This window comes from Schistosoma haematobium, chromosome 1, assembly GCF_000699445.3.
Source record: "Schistosoma haematobium chromosome 1, whole genome shotgun sequence".
In the NCBI taxonomy this organism is placed as follows: Eukaryota; Metazoa; Platyhelminthes; class Trematoda; order Strigeidida; family Schistosomatidae; genus Schistosoma; species Schistosoma haematobium.
In genome coordinates, this window is record NC_067196.1 from 72,134,606 (window position 1) to 72,152,011 (window position 17,406).

The following is a 17,406-nucleotide window of genomic DNA, read 5'->3' on the forward strand; positions in this document are numbered from 1 at the left end:
GCTCATGTTCACTCTGGGACTCGAACCCAGTTCCATTCGCTTCAAACGCCATCGCGTTCTCCACTCAGCTACCCGTCATGACAGACATTTGCGTGTGCAATGGGGTGAAATTAAAAACACTTGGTACATATCGCCTTGTAACAGACTGATAAACTGCAGTCTTAAAAATTAATGGGAAGATAGAAGTAAAAAACACCAAGTGTATTTACAGTAAAGTCCTTAGATTTTATTGAGATGCTTTGTAATTTCTTTTCAAATACACTCGATTGTCCCCACTTGTGTTCTCGTTCACTATGGTGGGATGTAGAACTTGTATTTCACCCTATATAAGATTTCTAACTTTAGCTTAATTGTATTCTACAGTGCTAAATAAATGTTGATGAATGAATAAAATTTAGCTGTCATAGTTTATTATTTTAAGTGGACAGTTTCCCCAGAGTATGAAGTAGTGTGTTGATTACTAATATTAGTGGAAACGACGGGATAAGGATACAGTTTTGCGATAAATTTTAAAAGACTAATGCATAGTCTTTACTGAATACTGTTACAATATAATCAATATTCAAATCAAGTCTTTAATATGAATGAATGTGAATACCTATAATAGGATGGAACGGATGTTTGGTGCTTCCTGGTTTGTCGTGGTATTGTGACTATGGTCAGTTTGTGATAAAAACTATGGAAATATACATTCTCAAATAACTTAGTTTGATTCCTTACGTTACTTCTATACTTCGTTCATCAGATTTCGTGGTTTGAAAACGATGAGAATTTTTCTGATTCAACTTTCTCGAATAGTTCAAGGTAAAAATGGATCTTATTTCGATACGGATTAACGTAATCACGAAACAATTGATTTAGAAAGGAACTTGATTTCATTCAATCATTCAAAACAACTTTTATTCATGTCATAATTATATTGATGGCTTAGTTTTAGCAAAAAGTTAAGAATAGAATACCTGGATCACTATATCAGCCAGCGATATTAACAAATTTAGATCTACAATTAATGACAAAACGTACTATATTTTATAAACTTATAAGTCATGAAAAACATTGATCTGTATGCACCATGAATGGAACAAAGTTGTGCTTCGTCAATCTTGAGCATAATCCTTGCAATTTAATCTGAAAGCCTGTCTGAAATTACAAGTGATTAATCACTGAGAAGTGACTAGTTTCATGTCTTTCAAGTCCATCTTAATGCTGATCGAATTCTATCGATTAAGTTGCAATGTGGCCATTACTTCAGGTAACTCGACATCGTATGCACCATGTTGAGATGTAAATTGGGGGTAACGTCTTTGAATGTGAAGTTGGGTGACAAGAGATCAAATACTTCCAGAGAGCATTAGATCCCCAAAGATTACAGGTATACCCTTCTAACTAGTGTCAAACAGCATGGAACCTAGATCCAGGGTCTTCTGTTGACTACCTTCAACAGCTACCTGAAGATGACTGAATTTTAAATTGTCACTTTTAGGTTGTTGTATTACAAAATACAGAATTTTTGCTGCTTACACCAATGACAGCCACCGAAAATGTGGAAAAATTAGATAGATATGCTATCCCAACACAGGATTCCTCAGCAATCCGTATTCCCGACCCTATCAGGGACCAAACTCATGACCTTCGGTCTCACGACGGATACCTAACCTCCAGGCCATTAAGCCAGCATGTAATATCGAGAGACCATAGAAATAGTGATCATGATTTAGATGATTTTTAACCACTTATTTTTGATGTTCACGATCTCTTCATAATTTACTTAAACAAATTGTGTAGGGTGTACTGGATCAACACATTATATATTCTTTTACAATCTGATGACTGCTGAATTAGAATAGGACACCTGTCCAGTACTATCTGATGACAGTTTGTCATGAAAAATGTTTTCACATTGCGAAAAACTTGCAAAAATCCGAGAGTAAATTATGCAGTATTTTTGTAACATTGTAACCATCAGAATGTTAGTTTAGTTCTATTTGACCTCATTATTTATCAGATGAATGGTTCTGATGAATATAATCATGTACTTACAATGTTTCTTATAAATATTTATTTTAAAAGTAAACAGAGGTCATTTAGAAAGTTTAAATTCAAATATATGAAATGGGCCGAAAAACAAAAATATTGTGCAACCTCTGTATATGTGCAACGACTAAGTCATATTTAACGTTCGTTTAGACATATAGTGATATGAGTGAATGTCCCAACAACCATAAACTTTGCGAAACTAAACGATCAATTTTTAACAAATTATTACGGAAGAACACTTTCACTTATGACCTGTATCAATCAGAATGATATTTCGCAAAGGGAAGTTTTTTCGAAATACTACACTTTTTAGCTAGAACCATGAGGTTATTAACCGATCACCTGTGCATTGGTATATAGATTAATTACTAAGCAATATCTTGATGTTGTTCCGTTGTATCATCTATTTGGCTAGGTATATGGGATTTTTTTAGATTTTAGGAGTTTCATGGTCTAACCATTGTATTTCTCGTGAGAATCTGTGAGTATTGGAGTTTATTACGTGTTGGGTGTGAGATACTGATCTACCGTAATCAACGGATAACGGTTGCGAGATCGTGGATATACACTTCTGTGGGATGGAACGACCTTCCAGAGCATTCATTTGTATGGGATTTAATTTATACGAAATAAAATGAATTCACTTTATCATACAATGTTCGTTATTTTTGTTTCACAAAACATTTCGCCAGTGTACACATTTAAATGTGCCAGATTGGAGAAAATTCTTTTGACTGTATTGTTTTTGGGATGAGCAACTTGAAGGGAAGCAAATAATATAGTTGAGTGACGATTACTCACAAATCTGAATTATGAAAGTGAGTAGTCGACAGTAAACGGATTTTTAAAATATTATTTCGTCAGCAAGACATGAATTGTGTTACGTGACAAAACGACATACTTATACATTAAAATGTTTAGCGTAGAAACAAACAAGATTAAAATTCATTGAAAAAAAATAACTACAAGATTCAGATTCTTACATAATTTACACGTGCATAAGATTAAAGCATGATCATTAAGCCTACTTATTCCCTACTATATTAAGACCAATAGTTATTATGAAAAGCATCTGCGGAGCAGTATATTCCTGAATTTTGATTTTACTGTTATTTGAAATGAACAGAAGTCATATTACTTTAAATACTGAAAGGTTTTTTGTCGATTAATCATTCTGTTGAGCTTCCTTAAGTCATTAAATTCCTCGAGCCATTTTCGACTGTAAACTTCGTTTTCACTATGATTATCATAGATTAGATTTGAAAGAATACATCGTATTTTGACTAGCATACTATTAAAAACATATTGACCAATAGTTTATTGTGTTTGTTGACTGGTCTACTATAGTAAATTGATAACAATACTTTCATATAAATTCAGTTACTAGATTCAATAAGTGATGAATACATTAAAAGTTATTGAGTTCATCCGTTTAAATAATTTTGAAAATCTACCTCCAAACTAGCGATTTATAAGTAAACTATCATTTTTTATAGTGGTTTCATAAAAATGAAACATAATGTGAAAATAATTTTCATTGCGAAAGATTGCTCCATGTCCCGTCTGAATTAAATGAACTAAAATAGAGCTGTTAACAGTTTTAACTACATCTTTGACTAACCACACTGGGAGGTGCTCACGAGCCCGAATATAGAAATTCCTAGAACATCTACCTATATAACTTGCTCCATAGAAGCAATTGAATTGATAGACGTAGAAAGTGACTAGTCTAGACAATTTATCTTTAAATATTGGAGTGATCAATTGACATGTGGAAAACACTAATTGTAGTTTACCTGAATTAAAAGTTCTTTGAATTGACCTACTAAAAAGAATCCAACGAATGTTTCATTTCATTTCCTTGAAAGAAGTATCCGAGACTAAGAAAGGTTATTATTTATATCATCATTATTATTTTTTTATTGAGTCAATCTTAAAAACTATTTCTAAGAATAATTAATATTCAAAAATAAAAATAATCAAATGGGTAGCAGTTTATGTTGGATATTGTGTAATGGTATCATAAATTGTTATTTATATAGAAGACTTATAATGATATTATCGATAGAAAATTGTTTTTTTATTAAATAAATCGTTGGAAAAGAAAATATTCCCAGATTACATAATGATCACAATAAAATGGTAAACGTTTCTTTTTTTCAGAAATGTTTCATACTATTTTAAATGACATTAATAGTAGTAGTTAGCATTAAATTGTTTCCATTGATTTTAATACTTTAACATTGCCTAATGCTTCTGTTACAATTATTCGTTTACGTTGTATATCTGTAGTAATAGCCATTGGATGCCATATTGAATGTGTACCCTTTTCAGCAATCGGTTTCAATGAAGATAAATTAATAGAAGTGATTTTATGTCCATTAACATGGATTTGATTCAATCCATTGGTTTGTTTTGTTGATCTATTAAAATCATTTGTCAGAATAGTATTATCATTTTCATTGATATGTTTAATTTGACATGATTGTATACGGTGATTAACATGATCAGCAATTAGAAATGATCTAGTCCATGGAGCATAGCATATTCCATAAGGTTGTAAAATCTTTACAGAATAAAAATGATAAAAGAATACAACATAAAGAATCAAGTAAAACATTGAAGAGATCAATAAATTATTACTTATAAAAAGTTTTAAAGATTTTAAAATGTGTTTTAATGCATTGAATTGCTGTGTGTATAGATCAGTACAAACTATTAGCATTAAAATGTTGAAATTCTACATTTTATTCTGTTAAGTAATTACAAACGTAATTTGCTTCTTTGTTTCTTATTGTTTTATCATTACAATCCTCCTTTAAAGGTAATATATTAGTTCAGAGGAGTTAAGTTCTTCATTTATAATCAGTTTCACTTGATATATTATTATTATCATTATTATCTGTACATTTGATTTTTAGAAACAAAAATTCCAACGTAAAATCTTTGCTTCATGGTATTTAAGTTTATTTTATTCAATTCTTAAAGTTGATCAAGTTTTATAGATTACGTTTTTATATGAACATTATGTTAAGTGATTAGTTAAAAAAAACGCCATGTATTGGATGATTTTGGAGAAATTAGTGGTAGTTTCCAACATGAAGTCATATTAACTAGAGAAGGATTGAGAACTAGAGTGTTCTAGATAACTAACCTGTCAAAGCGTTTAAAAATTTAGTATAATTTATCAAGTGAACTTACTTCCATGCATCACATTAAATATCAGCTTTCATGGTCATAATCATAAATACTGTTTACTTAGTACGTATTTTTACCTAAATAATGCAGTAGTTTGGGATCGTTCATTTATTGTAAATCAAATAGTGAGATATAAATCTGGAGTTACTGTTTAAACTATACTTTTTAATATCTACAAAGACAGAAAAATAATATCAGAAGGGGGTTTTGTGGATATTATAGTAATTTCAGTAGTTGAGATGATGAGTCAATTGAAACTAGACCAACATGGAAAACTTGAAAGCACTGGATAGCCTTTTCGTTCTATTATGGGATTCCTCAGCAGTGAGCATCCACGATACCGCCTCGCGAGATTCGAACCCAGGACCTATCAGTCTCGCAGGTTCTAAACCACTGAGCCAGCATCCAACAGTGTTAGTGACTAACCTCAACCAATAAACATAATTGCGTGACACATCCACCATTGTCTTCAGTGAGTGGAGATAGATCCTCAAAACTAGTGACTGGCTTCAAGAGGTATTTCCTGGAGTTCTAGTGATAAGCAGTGATCAGTTGAGTTCAACCGGGTCTGTTGTGAGTTAGTAACTCACTGAAGACAATGGTGGATGTGTCACTCAATTTCGTGGATTAGTTGATGTTATACATCAACACCGTTGGATGTCGGCCAGTTTAGTGTTTTAGAGGTTGAGCGTTTGCGTGCGAGACCGATCAGTCCTGGGTTCGAATCTCGTGAGGTTGGATCATGGTTGCGCACTGCTGAGGAGTCCCAAAATAGGACGGAATGGCCGTCCAGTGCTTCCAGGTTTTCCATGATGGTCTAGCTTCAAATGACTCATGATTTCAACTATTGATATTATAATAATTTTAATAATTGAGATCATGAGTTAATTGAAGCTAGACCACCATGGAAAGCCTGGAAGCACTGGACTGATAGAAAAATAACTAAATAAATTTTTCTATATTTTACGATCAGTATCATTGTGTTTTGCGACACAAACCAATATCAATAATCTAAAAAACTGTTGGAATATTGTTAATTGATCTAGTGGTATACATATCAACTATGGCACTTAACGATGACTTAGATAGACGACAATTTAAAGATGTTAATCTGTTGTTTGTGTTAAAATCAACAATCAAGAGTTAATCTGGTCTGAAGACTGTGCACATGAACAAATTGAGAGGGCAACAAACTTGTTATGTTAGATCAAGTTCTGTCTTAATGATGGTGACTAAAAGTATACGGAAATGTTCATTCACTGATGGCCGTTAGCTAGCATTACTTATTCACAGTAGAGATATTATGTTCAGTTGAAAATCAAATGTATTTTGGGTCAAAACAGAGATGTTTTGGTAAATTATTTATTTATTATCTTCGTATTCTGAATATATGACCCATAAAGTTTATGATCAAATACTTGATTTGTTTTTAACATATCGGATTTGATCGTTCTGTCATGTGATCGAAAATACAAAGGAACAACCTTGAAAATGAAAGCAAATAAATGTTTTGTTGACATGTACAACCAATCATGGTTCACTTATATAAATGGTAGGCGAATTTTAGAACATATGACGTATATCCACCTGATAACTTATTTATTGCATTCTATTGTTTGTTTTATTTTGCAACCTTGAACTAGTCATATTTACCTTGAATAAGAAAGATTGTTTCAACGAAGAGTTCCCTTTTGTGTGGATTTATTTCAAAAGCTGTACAATCGCAAATATATATACTTATTTTTCAGGATGATAATTACAATAATAATGTTAATAAACTTCTGTTACACATGGTAACAGTGAAGTAGAATAAACAAAGGTATTCAAAAAAAATTTAAACTGGGAAATTAATAACAGTTTGATTGTTACCGGCTTAAATGTTCATCATAAAAACAGATAGGGTTGGCTCATCATGATAAGATGAAATGTTGAGATTGAGATGAGATGTAATCATGAGGATAATGGAAACAGAAATAAACCAGTTGGGGGGTAGAAGGTTTAAGGAGAAGCAGGTGGCTGTAAAGAAAGAAGAGTTTGAAGAAAAAATAAGAAAAAATTATAAGACATTAAGACCATGGTAGAAGAAGAGGTTGTACCAATCTCTTCTGGACACATAACTCTGGTTTCCCCAGATATATGGCTATCGCTCCGGCAACGTTAAGAAGATGCAATATGACTGCCTTTGGAAGATTTCTACTTGCATTGTAGATGACTTTGAACGCAGAGTTCGTTTTGATTGAGTGACCTGTGTTCACAAGGTGTTCGAATATTGAACTTCTTATTGAGCCGTTTGTAATTATCATCCTGAAAAACAAGTATGTATTCGCGATTGTGCAGCTTCGAAAATGAATTCGCCGAAAAGAGAACTCTTTGCTGAACCAATCTTTCTTATTTAATGTCTCAATGGGTGTATTCCGTTTACTAAAAAATATATTTACCTTGATCAGTAACTAAAATGAATGCTATCATGTGTGCTTACCGTTTGGTTAAAATGAGCTGAGGTCAATGTATGCGTCTCCTCAGCAACTTTGCTAAAATATAAATCAAATAATCTGTTGGCTGGTTTATATGAAGGAGGACAAAGATATTTATTTCATGGAGAGTAAGAACCGAATTGTTTAGCTCGATAGAATAAGATTTTACTTGTAAAATAATGATTCAAACAGAAGTTTTGAAAAATAATCGACAGCCTATTTACTTAGTGAAATGGCTTTAAGATTATTCTAGGTGGTTCTGTCCAAATTATCTGTAGTCTTCTGAATGTACTTTTCATTTTGAATTGATTTCAGGTAGCGAATTGGTTCTTAGTAAAGAATATCTTCAGATTAAACTGTGTTTCCATGAAACCACTTCATTAAATATACGTGTACTCAGTGGCTATTTTTTATGTGGAAAACTATAACCTGTGGTCTAAGCCATGTTGTGAATGGGGTAATGGGTCAATGATGAAATTGGTTAAGGACTATACCACAAATTTATTAAATCTTAAAATATGAACTACTGGATTTCGATTTAGTAGTGTGAGAATCTTATTCTTACGATTAGATAGGTATGAATAAGTACACTTTAACCTACAGGAATTTTGTATCCATTACGATTTGCTCCGCACACTGCCTATAAGTAGCCAGATTATTTAGCGCAACTTTTTGGAATGTATTTACGATTTCACCAGAAAGTGATCTATTATTGAAGGTTGATGTTAAGCTACTTTTGGGCGTTTATTGTAAGATATCCAAATTCATTTCTTCTAATCTGTACACATTGATTTAGAATTCAAGCAATATTTATCCGACATATAGGTGACTGCTTCGCCATCACTTTTTTCGTTTATTTCACATAAGCCTAAGATGTTCTAAATGTGAAATAAACAAAGTCTTATTACTTCCCATCCTGAAGCTTTTCATAGACATTAAAATCTGATATCTTATAGTATTCTTCAACATCCATAATTCTTGAGTGGGGCCTAAAATATCTAGATTCTACTGTTCAAAGCTACTGATGACTTATAAGTACTTATTTGAAGCCCTACTAACAGTAAATTTCACCAGAGAAATAACGAATGAGAAAAACAACTAACATTTTAACCATAATATTGAAAATATAGGTTGAAACAAGAACTTTTGGAGTGTATACTTGGAAGAGAAACTATTCGAAATGAATTTTACCATCCCTATGATTGAAAAATAATGAATATATACAAATGACAGGAGAAACAAAGTTCTACCTTACATAAAATCAATGAAGATTATTACATTTCCTGTGATTAGTTATTTTTACTTCTATGAAATCCTAATTCACCATGGAAGGTTTATGGTGATTGTTGTATTTCTATAAATTACATGATGCATCGATCTTAGTTAGACAACCATTGAGAAGCAGGAAGGACTAAACACCTATGGAGGAGGTTGTGTATCCTCACCGATGAGAAGTGGTCAAGCATATAGAATTATCTACCCATTATTTTTTAATTTGATAAAACCAGAATTAGATGGTGATCATAAAACATTTTTCTGATTGGTTTTACTTTTTGAAGACAAAAAGCGTGACTGATCAAAGTGACTCCACTAAAATTTCTTAATGTAATTGGTAACATCACTTAATAAAACAAAAGTATGTACAGAATATGTTGTAATTCAACGTTAATGTTTTCACAAGATTTTTAAATGGCTACTAGAAAAACCTACTCAAATTTCCAACCATCAGCGGGAAATTCAAACAATCTGTAGTTTATTATGCAAAATTTAACACAATGAAGATGAACAAGAAATCTAAAGTTAAATAACCTTATAGAAAATTATTTTCATGTGAAGCAGAATTCTATATCAGTATACTAATATGTGGTTACCTAAAGGATTTAACTTTCTGTAAAGTTAACTGGTTATATATGTTAAGAAAATTGATTAAAATTCGCCCACCTAGTGTGTTATTATTGGTTAACGTGCTATTATGGAAGAGAATACCTCCTGCTTATGATGTTCATCATGAAGCAAAACGAATCGAGTATTCAATAAAACTAGAAAATACTGAATAAATGTTTTGTCTTGACTCGAAACATTTGACTATTTAGTTCAACTACATCAAATTGGGGTCAAACATACGACCGTTTGGTCCTGAATTCGATCTATTTATCCCGTACGACAATGGTTAGTCGCTTCTCTTGATAAACTAGGAACAATACTGATTTTCTGAAGAATTCAAAATCGAATACGATTTGTCACGTAATGAGTAACTTTGAAAATAAGTTAACATTATACGTAGTTAAGAACATGACTCTTATGTGATAGGGGAGAATATCTAACAGCATGTTAGATAAACATGATCTTAAATAACCATTTATATAAAAGATCCACATACTGGAATATCACCATCAAATATTTATGTAAAAATGATATTTTACTGATCCATTTTTTAATAGGTGTACAAATTAATAAAACTGTAAAAGTATGGGAACATTTAAAGAATTAATCAGGATCATAAAAATAATCAAAAAGTATCATGATATGGAGTCATACAAACAAGTTGCCCTGTCTAAGTCGCTTCGAGATCTAGTCATAAAAATCAATAATGAAGGTAAACAAATTTATCAGCTACATATAATAGTATATATATAATAGATTTTCCAAGTGTCCAAACTGATTTAACGTGTATTTTTATAATTTTTTGACTGTTTTATGACTGCCATTTACTGTACAATGAAAATGGTAGGAGAAAAAGAGAGGGTTATAATGTAATAAATGTTATAACTGAGTGATTATCTACGAAAATCAATATTTCTTTCTTACTAGGATAAAAGCATATCAGAAAAAAATTGTTCAGTGAATAAACATTCGCATATATATCCTCACTGATAAGTGAAAAGCAGGAAAAGTTTCGATATTTTTACATAAATCATAAACAGTTGACTGTGTTTCAAAATGAAGTGATCATTTACTACATCTGTAATCACAATGTGTGTGTGTGCGTAGATACGAATATATGTGTATATGGCTTAATAAAGGTGCAGTATTCATAGAATTTCCTTTTGAACACGAGCTGTCAAGAAATGGTACATAAACTTTTCTTACAAATTAACGTCATTCTTGGGAAAAAAGTTATGTTATAAAAGCAATATTCCCAGTACTTTTTCAAATAATTGTCTGTGAAAAAGGTTTACATTTTTGAAACGTTGATTTTTAGGCAGTAATAGGTAAAATTGTAGACTACATACAAAGTAAAATCAGTAATATACACCATCTTGTATAGAACTGAGACCAGGAAACTTTCTAAAACAACCTAATTTTTATCAAGCTTTGAATCGATTATAGACTACAGTGAAGATCTACGCAGTTAAGTAATTTACAAAACCAATAATAAATAAAGTTAATCATCTATGACATATGGCTGTATGTTTTGTAAGTGAACACAAAATAGGGGGAATTCTAGCTACATGAGGCCCTATAATATACAGAAAATTGAAATTTTGTTTTAATCGCTACTTTACACGAAATGAATAATCGGACCACTGTTTCATCACTCTATATGGCTCTTGAACATCACAATCTCTAAACACTAAAACCGGTCCAACTCAGAAGTTTCAGACCTCACAATAAGTGCAGTAACATATAACACCCTATACAAAAGTCCATTATTTGAGTTTTCCCAACTTTAGTCACTATTTAACATAACATATCTTTCATCACTCTTAATAGTGAACATTCGTCAACATTCTTGACATTGTTAACCTGATCAATGTTAACTCTTTACTAGAAAACCCATGTGAAAACAAATTACTAATGAGGATTAGGTCATTATTTTGATAAAACGGTTAATTTATTTAGGATTAATTTAGTGATAACTATTTTTCCACAGTTTAAAGGAAATAAACATTAACATTTTAAAGTAGTAGTTATGTCACAGAAATCCTTATTTAACAAAACTAACAGTATTCATCGTATTAACCTCCTATGTAAAATAAAATTTACATGTTGTGAAAGTTATAATAGTAGATATTTATCCCAATATGATGTTCTTAAGTGATTTTTTTAACGATAAATGTCTCACTATCAATGTGCACATTGCCTACTCAGTTGATAATCGCATTCGAGTGAAGAAAACTCATTTTTCCATACGTAGATTATAAATTTAGAAATGAGATGAAGATGAAGATATCAGGCTTCATACTTAATATGCATATTTACAATCAGTATGAATAGTTCAGTGATAAAAGCTATTGCATCCTATCTACTTTTACCAACTTGTTTGTCTACAACTGCAATGAATTGTGAATGGAAATTTAATTAGAAATCATTGTTGATAAATTTTATTTCTTCCAAAGCAACCTAACTGACCGAAACGTTTAGTTTCGGGAAGTTCCATTAATCTTTTTTACCAATTTGAAATGTCACCAGAGATTTGGAATTCATTATCGAAAAAAACACGCAACTAACTTAAACTTCTAATAAATAATATGGTATTATGAACATACATTGTCATTTGTTGTACCATAACCACCTATAGAAGATAGAAAAGAACCAGTCTTTAATGAGTACAACTTGACACTTGGAGCAGCCCAATCAGTGACACCTAAGCATCCTCCACCATCATCAAGAAATTCAACATAATACGGTTCAGTAAGCGCAGTTCGACTGTTAAAAATAAATTTGTTTGAATTATCTTCTTCTCCAACTAATCCTTTATCAACAGGTATTTGATGTACTGGTGAATTAGTATCACAGCGGATGTCATAAAGACTAATATGATGACGTCGACTTTCAACAACAGCCAATAATCCAATACCATAACATACTCCACGTGGATGTTTAAGTTTATTTTTTGTTAATGTACCCTGTGAACGTCCATCGAAGCTGAATAGTCGAATCTTTATGAGGAATAAAGAAAAAAAAGTTTAATTTATTGTACATACCGTAGAAAATAATTAAAAAAAACTGATTCAAGCAGTTTTATAGTTGTATATGTTTATCAATAAGTAAAGATAATTAATCTTATCCTCCTTGTAAATAATTTGAAAACAAATAATGAAGTACCTAGTTTCTGGTCACTAGAAGTAATACCTATGAATTTCAGCTTTATCTAAGTATCATACCAAATAGAGTCTAGAAAGAAGTATTAAAGACTTTGATAAAACCCATTTTTCCCTAAAGAGTATAACTCATTCCGCCACATAAAACAGATTTCAAACTAATTACTATCCAATTCACTAAACCAAGTTCATTAAAGAGATTTTATTAAAAACCTCATGTGTTAAGGACAAATAGACAATTATAATATCTATGAATTAGTTAATAAATATAAGATCAATCATTCACTGGAATAGAAATCAAAACTAATCCAATAATTTATACGCATGTTTAAATACAAACAGATGCTAAACATTTTCATATAATTTTAATAGTTGAGATCATGAGTCAATTGAAGCTAGACCATCATGGAAAACCTGGAAGCACTGGATGACCGTTTCGTCTTATTGTGGGAATCTTCAGCAGTGAGCACCCACGACCCCGCCTGGAGGGATTCGAACCCAGGACTTATCGGTCTCGCGCGCTAATGTTTAACCTCTAAACCACTGAGATAGCATCCGACGGTGTTAATATCTAGCTTCAACTAATCCACGAAATTGAGTGACACATCCACCATTGTCTTCAGTGAGTTACGGACTCACAACAGACCCGGCTGAACTCCACTGACCACTATTTCTCACTAGAACTCTAGGAAATTTCTCTTGAAGCCAGTCACTAGTTTGTGAAACATATATTTGAAGTAATCCTAACGATTGAATGTTAAATAATTCCAACATTTCATTTAGCAAATAAATTATATCTTCTATATAGTGAGAGCCTAATTTCTGTTAGACTATTCAGTCAAATATTGACTAATATTTGTATAAATTTTCATTCTATTTTCATCTTGATCAGTATAGTGAAATAGGTTAAGCAACTGTTAACTCGACAATATAAAAATTTTACTTTTATCAACTATTCAATTTTAATAACTTTGACTGTATCCAATTTTTACATACACTAAGGTATGATTTCGAGACATTTATGTTAATATGTTTATGATAGACTTAAACTTATAAAAAGTGAACATAATTTAGTGAATCATTTAAATGAATACTTATATGTATTACTTGTGTTGATCTCAAGTGTATATTCTCCGTGATAACTTAAAACGATTATTATTAATAAAATGAACCTTCAGATTTGGTCTATATAAATTCATTTTAAAATTTAATTATATTCTCAAACAGCAATTATCATAAATACTATGCTTTGTAGTGTCGGTTACTATGTTATGCACATATAACTTATTCTACTTTCTGGACAGGCCAATTTATCCATTATTCTAGAGTCACGTTTTGACCTTGTTAATTATTTACTTATTAACCATGACTGCTTTTATATGAGTCGATATAAGTGTACATCTTATCCTACTCATCACATGTCTGTAACCTATTTTTATCTGACTATAAATATCGATTAATGCTTGGTTAAATCAAGTTGGCTCATACGCGTTCTCCACTGCGCGTCATTTCTCTTCGCTTCTTTCCTCTGGTTATCTGTTCACATCAACGATTGTATAAAATATTTGTATTCGAAATCCTTTCTCGTATTTGACTTATTTAATTCCGTTATTCACCAGCGTGGATTAAGTCGATAATAATATACAAGAATAGTAAGGATGTATATTTTGACAGCAATCATTCATACGACCTAACTGGAGTCAGATCCCCGGCTATTAAATTGGTGAGCTCGTCGAAAACATCGTGCGGTCTAATTAACGTCAAAATGAAGGGCCACTAAAGCTTTTGTTTTAAGTTGTTAAGTTCAGTCAACAAGAAACCGTAAACTGAAGCTTCATTAATGCCAATGATTTTTCTGTAAGTAATGTCTACAAAATGTTAAAAAGTTTCAAGTTTTCTCTGAAATGGAAAAATTAGTCCATTGGTTTATTAATCATTAATATATGTCTATATTTACTGAAATTGAATACATAAAGACTACAATCAAGCTAATATCCTACCTCATCTCGTTGATAGTCTGATACAAATATAATTCCCCGACTGGATGATAGTGTAATGTCAAATGGACTTATAAGTCGGTCAGTCATTTCACCTGTATCACCTAAACTTGAAATAAATGTTCCGTCATGGGTAAAAAGCTTTGAAATAGACAAGAAATGTAGAGAAGAATGATTAAAATATATCAAACTGTTTATTAATGTTGAATGATATATTCAACATGGGAAGTTATTTGGTCGTTTTTATTTCACTAGAGAAAATCTGTGCAGAGATTAGAAGAAAAAGTTGTTCAACAAACTGTCTAAATGGAATTTCTTTTTTTAAAGGTTATCAACATTTTTTTTCCCAAAACAACTTAACTAAACGGTATTGGAGAAATTAGTTGTCTGTTATATGGTTAAATACAACTATACCAATAAAGTAATATTGATATGAAAATGTTACCGAACATAGAGAAACTGACAAGAATCCATAAGCTCTGAGTCAATGTTTTTCAGTATTTCTCAATTATAAATGTCGACAAAACCTAAGGTAAATCTTTAGGATTGTGTTCATTTCGCCAATAGTTTGTATTCCTAGTAATTGGACAACTGATTTTAAGTATATAATATAAAGCACAGTTATCAGTATCATTCAAAATGATGGAGTTACTGTGTATACATTTGGTCAGTATTGAAACACAAATAACTGCTGCTAGTGAGCTATTTAGTGTTAGAGCTGTTTTGCAATAGTCTCATAAAAATCTAAATTTCTCATAATACATCAATAAACGAAATTCTACTTTTTGCAAAGTGATGTTTAATAACTATGAAACAATTTACACAAGTCATCAAAACAATCCATTGGCATTTGGTAGTGTAAAATCTAATGATACGTTCATAGTTCAATTGTAATAATTTAATCAGTCGTCTTCTAATTTGTATTAACAAAAAAGAGGTAAAATATACTTTGCTTTGCTATCTACTGATAACTTTAAATCTCCCTAACTGTATAGTTAAGTAGGCAGCTGATTACCTAGTTCTAGTGAGTAGATATAAACAAGTTATAATCTCACATATGCAAGATAAAGTTCTGAAGTTTGTCCCCTATTTATCAGACACTTTAATCATAAAAAATTTTCTTATTTTTTAGTGTGAAGTTTAAAATATAAGCTGTTAGCAACATCTATCTTAGGAAACGTTAGACAGTTTAAACTAATACTACATATTCAGAATTAAACATGTGTTCATTTTACTTGGTAGATATATATATACTGCCGACTAAACGAAGTAAACAGTTAGGTAAAGAAAGTGACATATATTAAGCTAACTGTTTAGTAGTGAACTTACTGACCATGCACTGAATTATATTAAGTTTTTAAATTGAAATTATCTATACTACATAACTGATCATCTGTTTTAAACAAACCAACATATTATCAATTGAATAAATAATTTGAAATTTTCCTACAAAAGTAGATGGCATTGAGTATGCAAAACAAATTATATGAATTTCTGTTATTTGCGCTTGAAAACAGCGATAAACAACAAATTAATTCACATTATTGAGGAGTTTCCAGCTGGCCTGTTGCTGTTAAATCTCGTAAACTATGTAACAAGATATCGGTAAAATAGATTAGGTAAAATCGTAAACTTATACCTTGATTCTAGAATTATCTCTATCCACAACATAAATGTCTCCATTCGATTGATTTACAACTAATCCAGTAGGCCAAACATCACGTAAATCAGTACTAACTCTTGCATCAAATTCTAATTCATTGGTTACTTGACATTTGGATAGATTATACTGTTCTTTAATCATTGATTTCTGTTTCATATTATCAGATGTATAACCATTTCTTGTTGTTAAGAAGCTTTCATTTGTTTTGAAACGATTACTATATAAAATATGAAATAAGGACATTTATTGTAGATTATTTTGGATTATGCAAAAGACAATAAGATAATGCAATATTACAGTAGATTAAATTTATAAGAGAAGAAATATAGCCTAAAGAAAGCTACTTTCAAACATACAAAAGAAATATTTCACTAGTTAATACTTGTTCATCATGGGAATACAATGGTGAAAAATCTCATGTGATGATTAGGTTTTAATAAATTTATTATGAAGTCGTATAAATGAAATTTTTAAGGATCAAATCCCATGAAAAATGTTAACAATAAACAGTCATAAGGACTAAATATGAGTAAAATAAATCATACAGTATAAATAATATTGATTACAATAACACAAGATTGCGTAACGTGTGTGTGTTATTAAGAAAGGGGTGTAAAACTAGTAAACTAACAACGTGTTTTAGTGTGGATGAAGTAAACTACCTTTATTAGTCTCGTTAATTATTGCATGACTTTATATTACATTTCTTATTATTACGTTATCTTGGTTATTCATTGTTTACTTTTCCTTATGGGATGTAGACCATCGAAATTTCATTTATACGACTTGATAATAAATCTGTTAAAGAATTTCTTATTGCTGAATCTAGTGCTGATAATGTCTTGTTGAAAATTAGTTGGGGTACCACAATAAACAAAAGGATATTGGACTGCAGTTTCATTCTGGTTTAAGGTTGCCCAGTAGTGGACCCTTTGGGTTCACCAGGACTTCTAGGTTTCTTGGTGAGCACTCAACCACTGAGTTGTGATCCA

General features: G+C 31.1%; 1 protein-coding gene across 1 annotated transcript in view; it reads right to left on the reverse strand.

Moving 5' to 3' along the window:
• Positions 1–4,154: 4,154 nt before the first annotated feature.
• The window catches only part of TRIM2 (Tripartite motif-containing protein 2), a 55,551-nt gene continuing 42,299 nt past the window's right edge, over positions 4,155–17,406 (reverse strand). Inside the window, exons 8-11 of the mRNA XM_035732858.2 lie at positions 16,391–16,631; positions 14,755–14,892; positions 12,200–12,592; positions 4,155–4,603 (exon numbers count right to left, since the gene is read on the reverse strand). Coding sequence (XP_035585723.2) covers positions 4,247–4,603; positions 12,200–12,592; positions 14,755–14,892; positions 16,391–16,631 — 1,129 coding nt within the window. The 3' untranslated portion in view covers positions 4,155–4,246. The remainder of the gene's footprint in view (positions 4,604–12,199; positions 12,593–14,754; positions 14,893–16,390; positions 16,632–17,406) is intronic.